This window comes from Lonchura striata, chromosome 6 (genome assembly GCF_046129695.1).
Source record: "Lonchura striata isolate bLonStr1 chromosome 6, bLonStr1.mat, whole genome shotgun sequence".
Classification (NCBI taxonomy): Eukaryota; Metazoa; Chordata; class Aves; order Passeriformes; family Estrildidae; genus Lonchura; species Lonchura striata.
In genome coordinates this window covers 6,286,321-6,308,590 of record NC_134608.1, presented here as the reverse complement: position 1 = coordinate 6,308,590, position 22,270 = coordinate 6,286,321, and the positions used below count along the sequence as shown (strand labels likewise).

At 43.2% G+C, this 22,270-nt stretch overlaps 1 protein-coding gene across 4 annotated transcripts in view; it reads right to left on the bottom strand.

Annotated features, from left to right (window-relative positions):
* Positions 1–22,270, bottom strand: part of SYT16 (synaptotagmin 16) — a 106,584-nt gene that overhangs the window by 12,240 nt on the left and 72,074 nt on the right. For all 4 annotated transcript variants that reach the window (XM_077783919.1, XM_077783917.1, XM_077783918.1 and 1 more), the window contains 3 exons: positions 13,411–13,667; positions 9,109–9,552; positions 7,852–8,041 (listed from right to left, as the gene is read on the bottom strand). In XM_077783919.1, the coding sequence (XP_077640045.1) occupies positions 7,852–8,041; positions 9,109–9,552; positions 13,411–13,667 (891 nt within the window). The remainder of the gene's footprint in view (positions 1–7,851; positions 8,042–9,108; positions 9,553–13,410; positions 13,668–22,270) is intronic.

Genomic DNA, 22,270 nt, shown 5'->3' with positions numbered 1-22,270 from the left:
CAATTTTAGCAGGGCATCTTCCAGGCTCTCCTTTCTATACGGGTTTTGGAACAGAAGTTCTCTCTGCATTCAGAGCATTTTTACTCTGAACTCATCTTGCCTCTCTGGTATGAGTGGACTGCACAATGTTCATGTATACATAAAATACCAACATCTCAGCATTTAATACCAGGTTGAAAAGCACTAAATCAAGGAATGCTGTAATAAGCCAGACACATTTTGGGCTAGTGCTGCATCTTCTTTCTCCAGAGGGTTGGGCCAACCTCTCCTCGTGCAGACTGCTCTGTCTCCATCAACCATCAAACACCTCTGGAGAGTTTGTCTGCAAAGGCAATCAGTTTTTCCAGGATTCTTCTAATGACCCATTTCTGTCATGATTCTTCTGAGGGAGCTAACTGATAATGACAACTCAGGGGAATAATCAACTGTAATTTATGCATTCCTGTTTTTGGAGCAGGGACCATAGCGAGCCAGCCTTCTGCTTTCACTTACACTAAGCACCACCATTATTAGTAAAGCTGACCCGTGTGCAACAGCACTGCAAATACAAAGGCATCCAACCCCCTGCTTGAATTTATATTTAGAAAGGAAGTAAACAACTAAAGACTCCTGACCCCTCACGTCTGAGGACTGCAGGGTACCGCACAGCGCCGTGCAGACTTTCCCACCCGCGCTCCAGGCAAGCTAGCTCATTTCCAAAAGCAGGATAACCATGTCAGCATGCTGCAATCCAGACTAATAACAGCCACAGCAGAAGAAAGCCTTGGGCCTGGAGCTTAATTTCCCCCAGCTGGCAAGCCCACGCTCCCAGCCTACATCATAAACGGCAGCACGGCGTGGCAGAGCAGCCCCAGAGCTGGGCTCAGTGCTGCTCTGTACAGGAGCTCGACATGAGCTCTCAGTCTGAGGCCCAGAAGAGCATTAGTGCTGCCTTTGCCTCCCCTTTCAACCAGCAGTGGGGCAGAGCACTGAACATTCACGCTCTGAGCTGGGCTCACTGCAGCTGGATCAGTAAAATAGCAGGGAGGAGAATTAGACCCAAGCTTTTGATCCCAACCCCACGTCATGAAAGTCTGGATTAAGGCAGTTTATGGCTGGCTGGATAAATCATACAAGAGCTGGGAGCTGCCTACTACATTGCTGAGAAACCAACTTTCCTTTCTGTGTTCCACCAAGCCTCTTCTTCTCAGGTTCCCTCTCCTGGGGCTGGCAGCTCTCTCACAAGGGAGAGGCTGGGATCTGGCAACCTTCACAACATGTGAGTCATCAGAGAACACACCAGCAGTGCCTTTAATTTAAAATGCAGCAGAAAAGAATGTGCTGGTCCCTGGAAGCACTGCTTGGCCTGAGACGAGGGAATTGCTGGCATCAGTGACCTGTAAGAGGGGCAGGAGATGAGGGTGAAACAGAGATTTTTGGAGTTCACTTAAGTTAACAAAATGAATTAAGCATTTATATTCTAGCTTGTAGAGTTATGTGTTGAATTTTAACCTTTTACTTAAGAAACCTCTGCCATGGTACAAAAGGGCATAAGAAAATGCAAATTTCTGAAGCTTCTTGCATAAAGAACAATAGCAGAAAGGACCGAAGATAAGGACCGAAGATACAAAGAACCCAGATAACGTACTCAGACAAGCACCAAAGGACCCGACCGAAAGCACACGCGAAAAGGAGAAAAGTTCAAAAGTTCAACCATGAGGAAGACCACGATCATCATCCTCAAGAGACCACCAGAGACCCCCTCAGGACCACCACAGCAAACCAGAAGGGTGTGGACCTATTTAGCACGAGAGGCGAGGACAGGCAGGGCCAGGGGTTGGATATGCATTGAAAAGTTGTGCACTGTACTGCATATGGAACACCTTTGTGAATAAAAGTGTGGGTCAGACTAAGGATCAGGGCACAAGGTTTTGGAGAAATATCTCACTGTGCCAAGGGCTGACAATACAAACCCACTTCATAACTACCCCAAGTTGTGGAGTCTGTTTATTTAGTCCATGTATTGCTTCAAGGGCTCCCTGGAAGCAACTGCAGAGGTCTCCCAGGAAGGAAAGCTCCTTACGGAGCACCTAGGAGCTCAGTTCTTCAGTGATCCCCCTCTGCTGCCTCAACATCCCATGTCTACTCCATTTCACAGCACCAGCCCTCTCCTGGGACACGGGTCAGGCTGCAGGGCCAGTTCACCACCTGCCTGTGCTCCCCAGCCCTGAGGAGGTGCAGCTCCAGTCTGGGCTGACACAGCTCAGGCAGAGCACAGACACGTCTCCAGATGCACAGTGTGACTCTCCTCTAAGAAGGGCATTTCTACTCTTCCTCACATTAGTGCATTGCTGCTGCCTCAGAGATGGGGGTAGAACTTCACCAGAGAAAGCAGGGATGCACAGCCGAGCAGATCAGGATACACACCTGCCCAAAATGGGAGCAGCAGGATGTAAGGATGCTTAAGCCCAGCTTATGTGCCCACGGGCATGGTTTGATAAACCAGCCTGTGATCAGATCTCCTGCAAACACTCCTGCTCAGCAGTGCCACTGCAGATTCACACTAAACATTCAGCTCCAGCTGAAATTTGGAATTAGGATGGTTCCACTCTGGTAGAAATGGCTTTTTTTTTTTCTGTTTCTTTTGGGAGGGGAAGTATTTTCTTGTTCACAGCCATGGGAGTGGGAGAGCATCACCATCCATCCACTCCAAATGTAGTTGTTTGATTCAGAAAGATCTTCATTTCTATACCCAGCAACTGCATCATGGACTATGATTTTCACAGACCTTTTGGAAACCTAAAGCTATTGAAAACATTACTGGATAACCATGCCATATCCCAGGATGTCTAATTATTATGGAATACCCTCTGCAAAAATCTTACAGTCCCTCCTTGAAAGTTCATTTTTCACTTGTTTTGACTGTGACACTTGTTCTCCTAAGCCTACTCAGTCCCAGATTCCACATCTGGTGGGGAGAGCTGTACCCAGCCACCCCATCCACCCAACAGCACCCAGTACCACACACAGCAGTAAATCCATGAAAATGTGGCATATGCTGGCTCTCTCACAAATACTCTGGAATCTCCAGTGATGTGTGATTCAGGGACTTCCTCAGTCAGAGGATTTGTATTTAACAATCCTCTGTGGAACTTTGTGTATTTCTCTTGTGCTGCACAGAACTGAAGCAGGCTTCCAGCATCCATGGCATTCTGTAGTGAAGAATTTGACAGCACAGGTGAAGAGCTGTCTCCTCCTCAGAACCTGCTCCCTCCTCGCTTCCTTTTACCATCCTTTGGTTTTGTATCAGGAGAAGATAGCAAATTTCTGTTGTTAATTCACTTTCTCAATGACTCTTAGAGACCTCCGTGAATCCTCCCCCACCTCCTTTTGTTGTAGCATCGTAGGAGGCGCAGTCTATTCAGCTGCAGCTTGCTGGAAGCTGCTCCCATTCCCCTGATTGTCTCCAACACTCCTCACCACATCTTTCCAGTTCTGTCATATTCTGTTTGAACAGAGGAAAACAGAACTGTAACCGGTGTCCATTACACCAGTAAATGTGCATTTACAATCAAATACCAATTTTCCATTTTGTCCACCTTAAATTTGGGGTTTTTTTCCCACTACTATTGATGACTCTTGAGTTGACATTTTCATGCAGATATTTACCATAAGCCTAATATTTCACTCCCAGGTGGCTCCAAGTCACAGATCACAGGTGGTTTGAATTCCCCTTGTGTCCCCATGCAATATCTTACACTCATCCACACTTCCTCTTCCACCTCACTGCCCAGCTGCTCATTACTGAGACATCCTCCTGGGGCTCCTTGCATCTGGCCTCATCTTTCCCACCCAGAGCAAAGCTTCCTCAGCTGTTCTTATTATAAGCTTATTCCAGCTATATTCATGGATGGGCAGCAAGAATGTGCAGAAGGAGAGGTGGTTTTCTACAATCTTACTGTCACTGACTGGCAAGCACTCAGCAGCAAGAAGCTTCCCAGCACATCTACTGCTCTGTTATCCAATGTCTGGAAGACTGGATCCAGCCCAGCTTGCCCTGGCACAGATCCCTCCTCTATTACTGATGACATGGGAACATGAATCACAAAGCTTTAGGAGCTCAGGGAAGTTCCCTGTTCAGAGCAAGATATGCAGGTTAAAAGTTAATTTATTTTATTCAGCTTCCTGGCCTGCTTTGAAGTAATTAAAGGAATTAACCTGTGCCTTTTTTCTCCAGGAATGTAACAGGGATAATAACTTTTCTCCCCTCAAAAATAAGCTGATGAAATAAAATCCATCAATGGCTTTCAGGCACTCTGATCCCAGAGCAAATAGGATGCAAATTTAAAGATCCTAATTTTCCTATGGGAATATTTTCTGTACTTGTTGGCATTTGTTACCTGTGGCTCAGGTAGATGTTTGTTTTCAGACAAGTCTTTACTTCAAGAATTTCTCCTGTTCCCCATAGAAATCCTGATAGCTTGTTCTCTCTCCTCCTGTCTTTTCCAGCATCAGTGCTATTGTATTTGTTTAATGGGGTTAATATGCTGCTGGTATAATAATGATCATGCACGGATGCAATTATTATGTGTGATTAATTCTGCAGCTGCCAAAAAGCTTGGAGGACTTTTCTTAGGCGAGGGAATTACTTCACAATAGTTCTTCTTACACTGCATTACACACAGACATAAACCCCAAAAGAAATGCAGAAGGGAATAGAAGGAAGGCTGGATTAGAGGAGTCAGAGCTGTGCCCAGCAGAGCAGCTGATGAAGGTTTAGCATCACATGGGCAGACACATTTCTATGCTTTGTGTTTATGCACAGACTAGCTCAAATGATTCCTGGTCCATCACTGTGATCCCAAGGTATTACTTCCATGCACATAGTATGTAACTGGTTATAAATTTTTAAAGACATTTCTGCCAGTGGTGTAGGCTTCTCTTGTTTTTTTGTTTGGTTTTTTTTTTTTTTTAATAATAAACACCCTTTAAATGAACACATTGCATTTTGTTCTAAGATACAAGACCACAGACCAAAATAAAAACTCCTACAAAATGCTAGCACAGAGCATTTACATTTACAAGAAGCAAGGAGAATGAGGTGCACAGCACACAAGCCATTAGCACTAAAATACCAGCAGTGCCCACATCTGACAAAGCTGTAGATGCTTTTCTGCACAAGGCTTTTTGGCACACCCAGATAATTTACGGTCTGATGCTGGAGCCATACTCTTGAGTGCTCTTAAGTGCTCTGAGTGATAATGGATATATTTGTGTGATCACAGAATGTAAGCTTAGGCCTGTAACTCAGCATGTTCCCCAGAACAATACCTGGACACTTATCTTTGACTAAACTATTCTTAAATCCCACATATATGTCCTGAAGAGAAGACACTGCCTCACGATTTTAGCTTCTGTAAGCTGCCCAGCTGTTTTCTAACCCATTTATTACCCATGTAAGCAACCATGACTTTGACATTTACCTGACTCAGTTTAAAGGTTTAAGTGAAGGAGAAAATGTGCCCAGGAAACACTGAGACATGCACCATCTCCCTTTTCTTCTCTATAAAACCATCTGCTTCAGCCCCTGCAGCCTTTAACACCTAAAATCACCAATGCCCCAGTCCAGTTCCTTGTTCTGCACACAGTGAAATTCCTGGGCATGTATGCCAGGAAGGCAGCACACATGGTGTGGGTCTACAGGTGGCAGAGAAGAGGGTGAAGGTGGGCAAAAAGCACAGCTGGAGACTTTGCTGTTGTGCAAAACTCTTTTGCCATTCCTAAAAGCTGACAGGACCACATATGGGTCCTGTTCAGGGTCTGTGTACCCAGGGCTGGGAATGCTGAGGAATTCTGCCCCTTCACAGTCTTACCATAAATGGCTGCCCTGAATAGCAGTTTAGGCTCTGTGTTCAAGTGTTTCACAGCGCTATTGTATCCAAAATTTCCATGATACTTTAAAGAAATCGCTCCCTCTGAGCCCGGAACAACAGAACTTCAAATAGAACCTATTTAAGAAAACACAAGGGCTCTTTGCTCATCCTCCAGAAAGGGGCTCAGCAGTTTTAGCTTCACTTTGTAAAGGACTTATTGAGCATCTCATTCAGCCAGCAGCATGTTTCAGACGGTAACAAACTGCTCTGCAGTGCCTGGGGGGTTATCAGTGAAGTGCTACTCCAGCACTGAGACAGAGGCTGGTTTCCTTCCTTCTTTTTAATTTCTTTCAGTTTCTGCTTCACTGGGCTTTCTTTTTCTCATCACTACTGGGGACTTTACAGGCACAGAAGAACAATTCAGAAGGTAGAAGCAACAATGTGACTTGAAATAGAAGAAGCAGATTTTGATAGGTTCAGAGTTTGCCTATAATAATTTATGGAGTTCTGTGTTTCACCTAAAAGTTGATCTAGCACTGAGAGACATGGTCTGACACTGGTCTGTATCATCTGGATACAGAAAGGATGAAATTTCATTTATGGGAAAAAGAGGTGGGCATTACTGACACCTGAAAATTAATTGGGACCTATACTGGAACTACTTTAATTTCATTTCTGAGAGTAAAACTTCAGGATGTATCTACTCTGCAGCATATAGAAACAGGAGAGGCTTCCTGCTGGGGCAGGGTTGCCTTATTCTATCTTTGTTTTAAATTACTAAAAAATATCCCAACTTAAAATCTAAATATGTACATACAAACAAAAACATGCCTTTAAGTAGCCCACATAGAGAGGTATGCTGTCACAGCTAATAAAAGACAGTGAGGGCTGCACAGGCTGGGGTCAAGTGTTTTACTGTTGCACAGACTTGCCCTTAATTCTCAAGGGACTGACTGATTACAGATTATTTCTGTAATCTATTTAAGTATAGTCTAGTGGAAAACCTGAGTATTCACATCCATGTACTGAAATATTTAATAAATATTTTGCTAGATCTGAACCAAAGAACAGAGCATCTTGCAAAAGCAATTTTGGTGTTTTGCAGCTTCAGATACTCTATCAAATCCAGAGAAGGTAAGCAACTGCCAAAGGTTTACCTACTTTGACAAGCAAGCACACATCACAGAAAGCAAACGAAAAGGTTGTTTCACGTTGCCATTAGCTGCTGGTTTCAGACAGGAGGCAAAGGAGAGCAGGAGATGAATGAAGCCCTGCTGTTCAACCCCTGAATAAGGCAACCAGCAGCAAACAGGTGACTCTGGCTGTGATTCCATCTCTGTCATGGACGTTACCAGCACCATCCTTCTCAAGGACTTACTGCAGCTCAGGCACCAACTAAACCTACTTTAGGCAATTTCAATTTTTTTTCCTTTAGGACTGGAGGAAGGGAACTCAACTGTTGCAACAACTTTCAAATCTTTTTTCTGCAGAAGATTTCCTTGTGCAGCAGTGGAGAATTCACAGCAGGAGGGTCCCCAAAGGGCCCAGAGCACCAGCTCACCCAGCACTCAGCAGCACAGCAAGGGGACTAAACCAAGTGTAGTCCTGGGAAACATTAATGGCACCAGGCAGGGCCTCTGTGGGCCACATGGTAACATTTAAACACTTGGAAAGCGCTTCTCACTTTTTTTAATGGATCTGCTGAGAATTCTGTGCTTCGAGTACAGCAGCACTTTTGCCATAATCAGCTATTGTAGAGGTATGAGCAATAAAGCAGACATTTGGGTATTATTGTCCCATCAGCTGAGCCTTCAGATGATTCCCTCCAATTGCCCTGTGCTATTCATCAGCACAAGAATCTGAAATAATACTTAATTTTCAATCAGGTACTCTGCAAAGAAACCCTTGCAGGAATTCTCTAGCTGAGTGCCTTGAGGGAGAAAATAAAGAAGCAAATTTTGGCTCAAGGGTGCTATTTAATAGCAGTGACAGTACTTACCAGGTGGCCTATTAATTGCAAGGTTTCGGAAATGGCTGCCTTTGATCATCTCCACTGACAGCCTCCCTGTAGTGGCATTGTATGACAGCCCCACGAGCAGCTCTGGCACCCCTCCATGCGACAGGGACTGTGTTGAGGAAGCGCTATCACTGTGAGAGATTGCTGACAGACTCAGCTGAGAATCTGCACTCTGCAGGGAAAGAGCACTGAGAGAATCATCAGGACGTTCACCACCCCTCCTCCTCCCCTTGATTTGTATCTTGTGGCCTTGTTTAGTAAGATCTCTCTTAAGAAATTACAATAACTGAGAATTAATTATGCTGGGGCACCAGAAGAATCAGAGCGTCACTTTTACAGAAACACATCTCTGAACTTTCTCTTTAAAGACGAGGAACTCTGACTAAAGTGTTATCACGAGTGTAAATCAAAGCCTCTGAGATAAGCAAACATCCTACTACATTAATACTCTGTATATCTCCTTGATAATGGCTTTTGGATGGAATACACTTTTCTGTTTGGCAGTTTTTGGCTATAAACTGTGCATTTTCTTATTTTTCTTTCCTTGCTATCACAATGCTTTCATTATTCTCCACTTCACCTGAAGTAGGATGTTTTATTCATTTCACGTGCACAACCTCTCTCTGAGCTTTTGTAGACAATGAATCATGACAGAGCTCATCTACACAAATTGATTGGCATAGCCAGAGCTGGATACAACTGTGATGTGCATGGAAAATTAAGAAGCAGCACAGCCAGTTCCTCTTCACATGACCCAGCTCTCCACTTCCATCTGTCATGTAGAAGAACATTACTAAGCATTTCTGGCAAGATGGAAATTGCACAATGGAGATACACAAGCTGGTATCTAGGGCCAAATTAGATAGTTTCTGCACTGGCAGTACCAACATAGTGGTGCACAAGAACCACTGCCCTTACTGGAATTAAGACTAATTATGCCTTGGTGGTTCCCAGACCAACCTACTGTATCTGAATGGCATAGCATGTGGTGAGTCGTGCAGATGTAGTAGATCCACAAGATTTTGTGTAAGCTTGATAGCTGAGCTGTTAATAAGACACAGCTTTGCACAGGGAAGAAATGCCCTGAGCTTCCCCTTCCTGATAACCTCTTAAGTGACAGCAGGTCAGATCTGCCAGTCACACCCTGACAGCCCTGAATGAATGAAAGACTTCAGGAACACCATATTCACCAAAAACCAAACCATTTTGTGGACTCCGTCTGTCCTTCATCAAACTTACACTCAGGTTACTCCGTGGCTCCAAGAGCAGTGTCACCTTCACTTCACCTTCCTGGCTGATGCCTCTCAGGTAGAACAACTGCTCTCCCATCATCTTCTCCCCAACCACCTTGTGCACGGCGTAGAGGCGGAAGCGAATGGCGTGGCTGCTCAGCTCCTGTGGTTCCAGCTTGCTGAAGGTGATTTTGTCCTGGAAGATGGGGATGGGTCCTCTCTGCACACTTGTCTTACCCCTCTGCTTCTTGCCCGGCATCAGGACCGCGTGCACCTGCCAGGTGTTGACACCACTGCGGTCCTTGTCTGGGATGTCCCTGGCCGCCAGGACAGTGGCTATCAGCTTTTGGCTTGAGGGTTTATAAGTGAAGATGACATCCAGGTCACCACATTTGCAGATGGGCTCATGGGCACAACGATGAGCTGGCACAGTGTTCACTTCATTGTGTTCCTGTGAAGAGAAGGAAGAAGTAGACCCTCCACTGGAGTTCAGCTGCCTCAATGATTCCAACTCCATTTAAAAAGAAATTGTTCTCCTCACTTGTGCCTGCAAGTATAGGCAGTTGCTGTGTAAAATATGGATCCCAATGTTTCTGGAAAGGCCAATGATAGTTAATTGCCTGATTTGTGTAATAGTCCCCATACGCTCTAGTAAGCAACAGCACTTGTTGAAACATTTCCAATAAAAAGTTTCATCAATATTTAAGTGTTTTGCAGGAGACGGTTAATTTGGCAAATATTCTACATAGAGAAAAACTAAACAAAGGGATTTTTACATTTCATTTTTGTCAATATGAGGCACTAGCAAAACAATTTGACCTACTTAACCTGTTACTTCGAACATACACTGGAATTGTTTTTCAAGGTGGAATATTTTACATTATTAAAATCAAACAATTCAGCCAAACCTGCTAACTTTTTTGATATTTTGTTCTGCTAGAAATTAAAAAAAAAATAGGCACTATATTTAATATGAGGAGGAAATCATCATGTAAGAATTTCTTGTGGAATAGAAATTCCATTTCTAGATGCTAACCCATAATTCAATACTTTTCCTATGGCTAAAACAATTATAATGGGGAAAAGCAGTCTGATTAAATACATATTGATTCTTTATACCCTTCTAAAATCTCCCAAGAGAAGCATCTGTTCCTTCTGTTCACTTTGGGTACTAATACATTCAGAATAAAAATTCAAAATAAACAATCACAACATGTGCAGAACAATTCACACATCATCTTTTACCTACTTTTAAAACAAAAACCATCATGATAAAACAAGATGAAACCATGGATGCTCACCTTACCTTTTGCTGAGTGGGTGTGTGGGTTTCTGTTCAACAGTGCTTTTTTATCTTAGAATTAGAATGTGCTTCATCTTATAAAGGGGTTGCTATAGTGATCAATGATTTGTATTTAAACATGAATATACACTGTACTAGGGAAAGATTTTCAGTTAATAGCCAGAAGGTGAATTAAGGCCTGTCACCAGCATCAGAGTCACCCTCCTCCTCAAACATGTATCTTCTTTTCACATTTCAAGTAACACTTCTTTCCAGCACGGGAGTCTTTTTGCTCAGAGAACAGATGATGGGCCACAGGACGTCTGGTCTTAAGTCCCTTCAGAAGTGTCTGGGTGTCTCAAACAGAGCCTCAGATAAACATCAAAATTTTTGTTTACCTCCTGTCAATCTACTTTTGAAGTGCTCAGATTCATTTGCCATAACTTGCAAAGCTCCAGATTTTCACATTTTCAGAGGTGTTTAAGACATGCACGTGAACACAGAAGTCCGAGCGTGCAGATTAGAGACCTGCTGTTGCATGTCTTGCAGAAGTAATGTCAAAGGGAGAAAAACACACGAAATTTCTTGCTTGGCTACAGAAACACCTTTCTGTATGAACAGCAGACTGCTAAAAACAAAAATGTAAGGCAGGCCAGGTTGCCTGGAGAGAGCATGGTGTTATGAAAATGTTAAGTGCTCCTGTGTAGCAGCCAAGTTATTTCTGTTTGGTTGATGAAATAATATTCAATACGGGATGGGATTGTGCTTGACTCATATTTCCCCACACACTTTTATCTGTGCATTTGCTGTTGAGATGGAATCGAGGCACATTTAAGCACTGCTGCTAAGGTCTGGAGACAACCGTGCTTGAGGCAAAACTTGGCTTTCATCTACATGTCTGAGCTGGAAAATGTGAGCTCCAGTGCATCAGCACAAACCCTCAGGAATGAAAATCCAAGAGACACTTTTCTGCCACAGCAGGGCTGATATCATCACCTTTCTGGCAGTGTGTAAGGCAGACTGAAGGTCAGATATCTGCATTTTGACTGAACAGCTAGAAAATATTTGGATTTCAGGAAAGCTCAAATTGTGCTGCTAGGGCTGTGGCCAGATCCACTGTAGAGATGACTGCATGATCTGGAGGGAAAGAGAAATGTCAAACTCCTTGGCAGTGAGCTTTCCATGGGAAACCAAGCTTTGGAGACCTCACAGACTGGCCCTTTCTGATAGCATTGTGCTCTTCAGGGCTCACCCCTATGCAGGTTTGCTGCACACCTACAGATCCTCCTTCTGTGCAAGCCATTGACAGAATTCCCCCCTGCTTTTGGAGCCCAGCTGGGCTACAAGTGGTTTGTGAATGTGTTGGTTATACAGACACTTGAGTTGGAATCCAAGGAAATATTGGGATTTTAGGTACTTCATCCAGATTTATTTCTTTCCCTCTTCCCAGCACAGTTGTTGAGAGGGCAAGCCAAGTATGCTGGTTGATACTGCATGTCTAACCTGGTCATTCAGGACAGCCAACATCCACTTCACTAAGCAAAATAAGTCCATTTTTGCCAGAGAAACCTGAAAGAGCAGCTAATTATGGACAAGGCTTGAAATTGTACTTGTGGTTCCACTGCAGGGGCACAAAATTACCATTTCTGTCTCTAAAGAGAGGTCCTTTGAGTGGAGCATAATAACACTTGGACATTTCTGGCATGTCAGAACATTTAGTTCCTGCAATAAAAAGTCTTTCATTAATCCTCACAATACCTTTGAATGAGAAGCTGCTTGTAGGAGATAAACTGTGTCTTGGGCATTTCTGCTCCAGTATGCTGGAACCCTTCCTTGCATTTTAAAAATGTAGACACCAGGAGTAAAATGAGCCATGCATTCCAAAGAAATACAAGGGGACACTGGAGACACTGCAACACACGGGAACCGTGGCAAAGCACATCAAACTTGGAAAAGGAGAAACGAAATTCAGATGGGCAGACAAATTGTGTGTGTCAGAAACCCAGCAAAGAGGGCAGGGCTGCTGCCACACACACAGCTCCCATGTGCTGTGTAGTGTTTTGTGGGATTGGATTGTGCAGAAAACCAAAATGCTGCTCCAAACACTCCTTAGGGCTGGAGCATCTGCACCAAGGAGCTGCCTTCCAGCTTTGAACTGGCTGCAGGCAGCCTGCTCCAGGGATAGAGATCTTCCCTCAAAGCCTTGTTGCTCAGAGTCTGATGCAGGTATGGATTTCCACAGCTGCCTTTTAACTCAGGCAGAAGATATGACCTTTGTGCTGTTCTTTCAATATGTCTGATGCAAGATGATATTTTTCCATAAATTTAATCCTGCGGTAAAATAATGAAAATCAACACATCATGCAGAGAGATTAGGAGAGAAAAGGGGGATGCAAAGTAATCAGGTGTTTATAATGCCTTAAAATCTGAAATGTTTCCTTGAGGATTCAAAATAAAAGTGCAGAACTAAGGGAAAGCAGACTCAGGTTCTCTCCTTCCCTAAAAGTTGGCCTGGTTTCAATGGGGACAAGATTATGGTCACTTGGGCAGGTCACAGGCCACCCCCACCAGTTGCCTCCAGCTTTTCTGATTATTCCCATTGTCTAAGTCATAAAAACTACCTGGAAAAAGACACATATCTGACCTGGTGACCACATACCCTGTCCTGGGACACACACCCTGCACATACAGCCAGTGACCAAGCCCTGGGCCACCACAGATAGCTCCTTGCTAAATGTCAGTAAATGCTGCTGGGCAGCTAAAGTTCCAATTTCAGTTCAGAGACTGCAGTCAGAAACCAAGCAATGAAAGCCTTTCTGTGAATTAGTGTTAGTAGCAACAGGTAAATACCAGAGAAAAGGGGAAACACAAAGAAGAGGTGTATGGTCATGCACACAAGCACACAGGAGTACCATTATCTTGTGCTGTGCTGATCAATTTTTCACTTCATTTCTCCTGTAACCTTTTTTGGCCCCCAATATCCTTCAAAAGCTTCCACTGTGTGTAATAAATGACAATCCACCTTACCTCAGGGCTCCAAGCCGATGAGCTGTCAGTAGCATCGTTTACTTCCAATCCCTGGTTGACAAATGCTGTTTCCATTTCCAGACATCCTTCCCTGTGTGACTGGCTGACACCATCCCCAATTCTGGGCTCCACCCTGGGCCCTTTGTGCTGCCCAGTGTCCCTACTCCTGGTTGTTGCTCTTGAATCCACAGATACATGGTCATCTTCACGACAGGAGAGGTTGTCTTGGTAACTCAGTTGGCTTAGTCCATCCAGATCTAACAATTTTCAGAAAGAAAATAATTTCTGGGATTAGAACACAATCTAATAATTAGATAATAATTAGAACATAATTAGAACATTAGAAAATCATTTCAGAGGGATTAGAACAATTTTCTTCCCCCTTCCAAGATATGCCTTTCTCTCCTTTCTTTTATTTTTCAACTTTTCCCTAATGCCCAGTGCCTACAACAGATAGTTTCTGTTTTCTGCAGCACTGAAACTATAAAGAAACCAATCCTGTTTAAATTAGCATTTGATGGAGGGGACATGGCTGTTCCTAACCCCATACTGAACTGAGAAACCCAATACCTCTTCTTGAAGAAATTATCCACAAAATGCAAGTGGAGTGTTTGGGATATTCAAGTACATCCCCAAAGCAATCTCTTTTATGAAAACACAAATCAAACTACAGAAAAGCACAGCAGAGGCCTGATGAATAGATACCACGATTTCCTCCTGTGCAGAAGGAGGAGAAGATGACAGGAGTTAGCATTGTCCTCAAGAGCATGATGCTGGTGAGGAAGGCATCTTCACAGACATAACAGAGGGTCAGCATTACCCTCTCACCCATCCCTGAGAGCTTAGGTGAGCATGATCAGCTCCAAAAACCAGCTAGAAATCACTAAATCCCATGCTTGGGCTGAATTTTCCTCCCAAGGACAGCTGAGGGGAGATGTGTTACCTGATTTCCTAACTGCTTTTATTAGTTTTAATTCATCTTGTCCTACACACACACATGGTCTAGAGTAAGCTTCATTAATGAGAATAAAATAACCCTCTCTTCGCCACAGATTCCTTTTCTACATCACTGAAATCTCTATTATAAACACAGGGCACTTTTCTCTACTTGAAAGCACCAGTGAGAGCTCTGTGGATGGAGCAGCACAGATAATTACATGTCCAGGGACACAGATGAAAATAACATCATGATTTAGCCTTGGATGCGTTCTGGAAGCACTTTCAGAAGAAAAACAGGGACATTCCTCCTCCTAATGCATCTCATGATGAGCCTTGCTTCAGGAAAACAGAAATACAAGTTCTGCCTCCATCTCTTTCAAATAAGCAAAAAGCAGTCACAGTGAAAGAATGAGTTGTGCTTCCAGACAGGTGATGGCAGCAATGAAAACATAACAATTTCCTTTCCAAACAGAGCTACTTGGGGTCTAAAGGTTTCACAGGAGGAGGTGAGGTTGCAAGGGGCCTCTAGAGATCATCTTGTCCTCTCCCCTGCTCAAGAAGGGCCAGGTTTTTGCTTGTTCCTACAAAGGTCACTACTAAAGAACAATCATTTTTCTCAAATTTGACATCAAATTCAAATTTTAAAAGATAGTATTCATTACTGTGTTTAATGGAAAACCATCATTTTGCTTTTGTTAAATGAACTAATGTTTTTATTCCCTGTCTGATAAATGAGATTGAGAATCTGGTGGCAAATGGCATGGAGGAGGTTGAGGTACCCAACAACTTTTTCTGTCTCTGTTTTCACTGTCAGCTGCTTGTCTCACATCTCTCAAGCCCATGAATCTCCAGGCAGGGACTAGAGGAATGAAATCCCACCCATCTTGGAAGATGAGTCCCTCTGAAGGACTTGGACATCCACAAATCCGTGGCACCTGATGAGATGCATTCCAGGATCTTGAGGGAACTGACTCGGGCAGGAAAGGCATGGACCTGTTAGAGCAGGTCCAAAACAAAAAAAACATTGTCTCAGGGCTGAAACATCTTTTGCATGAAGACAGGCTGAGAGACTTGGGGCTGTTCATCCTGGAGAACAGAAGGTGTCAGGAAGACTTTATTGCTGATTTCAGTACTTGTAGAAGGATTACAAGAAAGATCAAGAGACACTTTTTGTCATGACCTGTAGTGACAGGACAAGGGTGTTTTGAGCTGAAACAGGTGAATTTAGATTGGATACAAGGCAGAAATTCTTTACTGTGAGGTGGTGAGACCACTGGCACAGGCTGATCAGAGAAGCTGTGGGAACCCCAGCCTTGGATATGTTCAAGGCCAGGCTGGATGGAGCTCTGAATAGCTTGATCAAGTTGGGGGGATTGGACTAGATAAATTTCACTAGATAAAAGTCCCTTCTAACCTGAGCCTTTCTATGATCCTCTATACATCCCTCTGTCTTAGAACAAAAAGCCCAAATCTTTCTGAATAGAAGAAATTCTATGTTTGGCCTTAGCAGCGAATACACTGTTTCTGATGCTTATCTGCTCCACACACACACAAAATTTCAGCAAGAGGAATGGGGATTATACTCAGGAAACATTTCCTGCAGGTGAACAGAAGTCCTTGTTCCTGTCCTTGGCTGCTCTTTCAATTTAAGAACTCAGAAATTAGGAGAATAACTTTATCCCTTCTCTTCAACTATGAACGATCGCCACTCTCCCTCCCAGTAAAATGCTTCAAGCACAGGCACTTCAACCAACAAGTCTGAGAGCATCTCACAGCTTCATAATTATGGTTCTCTTTCTCACGGGATATGGCCCTTCAGGAGAAAAGAGGGATCCAAATTCATCTCTCTCAAATTCCAGGTGAGTGCTCTTCTCCCTCCCTTCTGAAATGCAGAACCCATCTCATCTCCTCTTCCTCCCATCTGGCAGACCCAGTTCTAACCTGAGAGCCCTCATTGTCTCACCTCTGCCCTGAGCAAAAAGTCTTGAGTGAGGGTAGAAAAGCAATTTTTTTGCCATTACTTCCCTTCTTCTCTACAAAGTCAGAAAACAGAAAGAACTCAACATAAGAGCATAAGCAAGAAATAAAATAACAGAAATTCCACGCATTTACTGGGACTGAATAGATACAGGCACTCCTTAAGGCATTTAATTAGCAAGCCAATGTCTAATACACATTTAAACAGTGGGTCATCCATCAAAGCACACACTACACAGCAGGCTTTCAGAATAAAATGCTTCTGTAGTAAGAAATTATCCTCACACAATTGTCTTGTGGGTTTGATTCCTGCTGGGATAATATCTAGATCAATAATAGAGGAATTTTCAAAAACTACATTAAAGCCATAAAAGTCTACCCGTAAGAGGAGAACTCCAGAAATATATTAATAGAGCAAGCCATCTCCCTGAGACTCAGGCACAAAATGAATGTGTTAGGAGAGCAAATGTAGTATTCAGGGGAAGTAAAGAAAAAGGTGATTCACTCAAACCAATCAGTGAAACAGACTGGCTTTTTATTTAAATTTAAAGCAGTTTGGTAAGAGATAATCACATATAAATACCAGTATTAGACAATCATTACAGGTAATAGACCAACTATACAGACTAGAACAACTACACCTCTCCAATCACATCCGCTCCGACATTGTGTTCACAAAATAAATGTTGAAAACAAAAGTTCTTCCTGTAAAGGAAAAGGTCAGAGCAGTAAAATGCCTGTAATTTACCTGAGAGATCTTTAAGGAAGAAAATGTCAACCATCTTATGAATACCTGACGTGAATAAACAGCACAGCATCAGGGACAGAGGTTGAGGCAGCATTGTCTGAACTTTAATTAGCCAAGACTCCCTGCAGAGCAATAGCAGACAGTTCTAAGATTAAGGGCAGATAGTACTGTACAATGAAAAAGTGTGATTTTTCTTAAGAATCCTGTCTCCCAAACTTTCCCTTTCAGGTCACATGTTCACAATGCAGGAAGGAGGCAAGGGGGATAGTTGGTAGCAGAAATCACCAATAAATCAGAACAGCATGTGCTCAGGGTTAGTGAGCTGGCTGTGAAAAAACTGTCAGATGAAAGGATGAGCATGACCTCCCAGTAGAACCCTAACAGGAGCTGGGCTATAGAAGCCTCTTTCCAAAGATACAAGGAATGCTTGGCACATCAAACACTGAAAACCAGGTTGGAAAAATATTGTGCAGTCTCTCCTCACATTGGCAGGCAAATGTTCTGGCTAATTTACAGTATATGACACACAATCTCTCAGTTCTATGAATCATTATATTGTGCCAAAGGAATGTCCTGAGAGGTCTCATTTCTTCCTAAAATCCACTGCCAGTGTTAAAAGATGGGGACTGGTAGATCTTGCTAAATTAACACCACACAGTTCATTAGCCAGCAAGAACCACAGATGAAGAATTTATGTGTGCCTGTTACCTGTGCTGACCAAGGGCGTGTTTGCTATGTGAACTCTAAGGAATCACTTTGCTACCATGCATGCAAAAAAAAAAAAAAAAAAAAAAAAAAAAAGCATGTCTTTTCTTTGAAAGAAATTAAATCCCTTCTTTAAACTCTATATAAACTCATGATGAAGGTTAAGAACCTGTTTAAATATAGTCCAGAGGAAGAAAGGGTTTCAGTATGGACCTAGGTACCTCTGGACTTGAAATCCTCCTAGCTACAAGCAGTGATTTTTCAACCCATCTTCCTAAAAGACAGCAGAGCTATGGCTTAGTGGGCCTGAGGAATATTTGCCCTCACACAGCAGCAATTCTCTTGCCTGGCCCCTGCTACAGCCCCAATTCCAAACCATTTTCTTGTACTTTTTACTACCAAATTCTGTAGTACCCCCGTACCCCTTGCACTGAGACAAACCCACAGGGAGACCACGCAGTGCTCCTGCCCCTGGTAATTTGGAGATTAGCCACTGAAAGAGTGCTAAAAAACTTCCTAGAAGAGCCTCAAAGGAGCAGAATCATTATGTAATTACAATAATTTGAAACAAAAATGGCCTGTAAATTTTAGGTGTTAAAGAGAAAAAGGATCTTAAATTTCAAGTGACTTTATGCAATCAGGCCAAGATTGTTTAATTTACCACATGCTGGGTAATAGCCTGAGAAGGCTCCATGTTTCCAGAGCTAAAATAGGCTCTTTATTAACAGGGTGATTTGCAGAGAGGCTGTGGGCAGAGCTGGCATTCGAGCCCGTTCAACTCCCCAGAGCATCCTCCAAACACTTCCTTCAAGCTGTGAGCGCTCCAGGATCTATTCAGGTTACTACAAAGATATTTTAACAGGTGAAAAGTTGAAGCTAAATGAGTCCAAAGTGCAGACTGTCACAACAGTGAAAACAGAAACACAGGGTCAAGGAAACTCTCCTGTAAGAACACGGTGTGAGAAGACTCTGCCGTATGCCAAGTCTGAGTGGGAGAGAAGTTATTCAGGGCTCTCCAAGATTCTCAGCTTTGCTCTGTGCCTGAGTTTGCTACAGATTTTGGATTAAGTAAGAAATGAAAACTACCAGCAGTATGTGTAAAAGGTCTGTTAAGAGTACACAAGGAGAAGAGAAGTCTCAGACAAAGTCTGAACATGCCATGAGCCCAGTCTGGACTCAGCACTTCCTAAGGGTCCTTCATCCTTCCCAGAGGATCTGCTCAGCTGGAACAGTGTGTGATACACCCTTGGGGCACAGTGATGGCTTTACATCCACAAATCTTTGTTTTGTGATTTAGGCACCAGCTAGGTACCTCTGGAAATAAAAGTAAGAGCAACTCTGCACCATGTTGTACCAGAAGAGCTAGATGGAGAGACGTATCTTCAAATTATCTAATTGGAGGATGCATTAAATTCAAGCAATTATATTTCAAAATTAAAACATTCTATTGAGTTAAAAACAATGGGCACTTTTATGGCTCTTCCCTCTAATGAACTTCTCCAGATTTTAGAATGTGTTCAGGCCAATTTTCTAAATAGCTATGTTTTTAAATGCATTTCATCTCTGTTTGTATAAAAGAGTCATTACATTAGTCCATGGAAGATCATAAAATTCTTCCCTTCTGTGCCATAAATTTTTAGTTTCTGTCATTGCCTGACATTTTGCATATGCGCTGGCAAATGACACAGCATAATTCATTCAATGTTCACCTTGTGTTTGTGAAATTGTTACAAAAGGAGACATTCAGCTTCTGCTAAAAGGCTTGCTAAAGAGATGACTTATGTGGCACAGATAAAAAATAATTAAAAACAAGTCCTGCAGTCTTCATTCTGGAAAAATTTCTAATAAAGATCCAGGAGAATCCCTGTGGGTTAAGGAAACAGAATTCAATAACTATATGCAATTAATGGATAGATCTTAATGGACTTCAGCAAGTCTTGGACCTGGACGCTTCCCTCTAAGGATTTTAGCTGCAGGTAAAATCAGGAAATCTAGTTTAGTAAGAGAGAATAGAAGAACTAAGACTTGTTCTCCACAGCAAAAGAACCTCTCTGTGTTGAGGCTACAGATCTCAGACTCCAGCCTCTTTAACCTTTTTCCATGCAAGCAGCACCTCTACATCCAGACACCTCTGCCTTGTGCTCCTTGTGGCTGCAGGGCAAGTGGCTGAATTTGGGTCTACACTCCACGCCTACTTTTTATTCAGATACTTCTGATCAGAAACTCTGTGACCATGACATAGAGGTCTCAAACTGCCTAACCATGTCATGGTTATTGCCTGAAGATGATGCCTGTTCATCCTCCTCCCTGTATCCGTTCACTGGGACACAAACACAACTCAGGCTTTAGACAGTCCTCCTGTTAAAAGCCAGAGGACACTTCTGACTCTCAGGTGCATCCTCTGGTGAGAAAAATTCACCAAGGATTTAGGGAGGACTGGGGCATAAAAATGAGAAGCACCTGCTTCTTCAAACCTCTAGAAAGCTTGATGATGTCATTTTGTATCAACAACATTTACATATTATTAGACCCTGCTCAACTCTGCATGTTAACCTATTTTTTTTTTTTAATCAAGATATTTAACAGAGCAAAACACAAAGTCACAACACACATAAGAATCTTGTAAAATCATTTGCATGTGCTAAGACAAAGTAGTAAACAAAGGACATGAAAACTTCTTCCTGCTTCCGTTCCTGCAGCCCCTGCTAAGGTGGGGAGAGAACTTCATTGTGCAGGAAAAGCAACTCAGATGTCACCTGCTCAAGGTAGCATCACTAATACATAAATATAGCACGTGCCATATTTATGTGCCAGCAGATGAGCTCTGGAGACCAATGTAAATGATAACCTTTAAAAGTGAAGATAACGTAGCTGAGCACGTCCCCGTGCTGCCCTTGCCCTCCTGCTGCCTCACGTGCGTGGGGCATGGCTGTACCCTCATCAGCACCCTGCAGATGGGACAAGGAGGGCTCAGGACATGTATCCTTGGCCTGGCTTGGTCAGGATGGAAACACAGACATCTTGCTGATGTCCTGTGGGAACTCAAAATGTCCCTCAGACATTTTTGGAGGTTCCAGGCTCCAGTCAGAAGCATTTGAGACCCTGGCAGGCAGCTGGAAACAGCTGTGAATTTGAGTCTGAGCCATGGAATTATTTACCAACCTTTCAGGAAAAACAAGAAGCCACAAAAGTTTAGATATTATAGTAGAAGTAGTTACAAAGTAGAGGGAAAATTTTTGAGTGCTGTACAGGGGGGTTTTAGTTTTGTACATGGGAGTCAGAGGTTTTAAGATGGAGGGGTTTTGGCTGGTCCTGTCCTTCCTCTTTCTTCTTCCTTACCTCCATGTTCTTGGTGGTGTTGGCACTCACAGATTGGTTTAGAGTAGAAAAGCACCATTTAATACAGGTAATAGGCATTGGGGGAAAACTGTAAACATGTCACACGTAATGTCCCATATAAAAGAGAGCAGCAGCCCTGGGTGGGGAGAGAAGAAGCAGTCGGGGTCAGAGAGGATGTCAGGGTGTGTGTGTGCCTCTGCCTGAGCTGTGAGCAAACCACAGCAGCCCAAGAAGAAAATCTTTTAGATAACTCACAATAAACTGCCTTGAGACCGAACAACAGAGACTGCAGAGTTTTCTTTGGAAGCACAGGTTGGAGGAGAAGTTTTTCCACCACACAAAGCCACCCCACAACCTAGGGAGGTCTTTGACAATGTCCCTGCCAGCAGCTCCGGGGGAGCACCGCAGGGTGTTGGGAGCAGTGGGACAGCAGCAGGCACTGTGCTCACGGGGGTTTGTGTGTGAACAGCCCAGCTGGGAGCGTGGTCAGGCCGCTGCTCCATCTGCAGCACCAAGGGCATGATTTGGTTGCCAAGACTCACTTTGATAATCTCCATGGCAAACCCCAGCAGCTGAGCAAACAGGTGGAGAGGGAGGCTCTCCCGTTTTGGGAGGGAGAGCATTTTCCTCCACCTCAAATCTAACATCAGCTTCAGGTGAGGAAATGGGGACCTGCTTTTACACACTCTGCTAGGTCTATTAAAAATCTGCAATATAAACTTAATGGCAAGTGCTGTCACAGCTCCATAAATCTGCCTGCTGCTGCACAGGAGGCAGCACTCCTCTCCCAGGACAGAGCACCAAGTCCAGCTGATCCCAGCAGAAGCCAACTCCTTCCATGCCACCACACTGGCAGGTTTGACCCTCTGGTCTAGTATGCCACAATTTGACAACAAGCCTGCTCTTCCTGCTGGAAAACTGCTCTCAATTTGAGGAAAAAAGCTGTGTTCCTACTCTGATAAAAGTGAAAAAAATTTAAATATTAGTTTGTAAATGGTCGCTGAACAGCTGTCATAAAGTTTGATTACTTTTATGTAAGCTATTAAAAAATAACCTTCTTTGAAATTTTCTTGGAGAAAAATTATTTCAAGCTGTAACAACCCCATGGCCTAAATGTCAAATAATCAAAACACATAAAAATAAACATCCCTT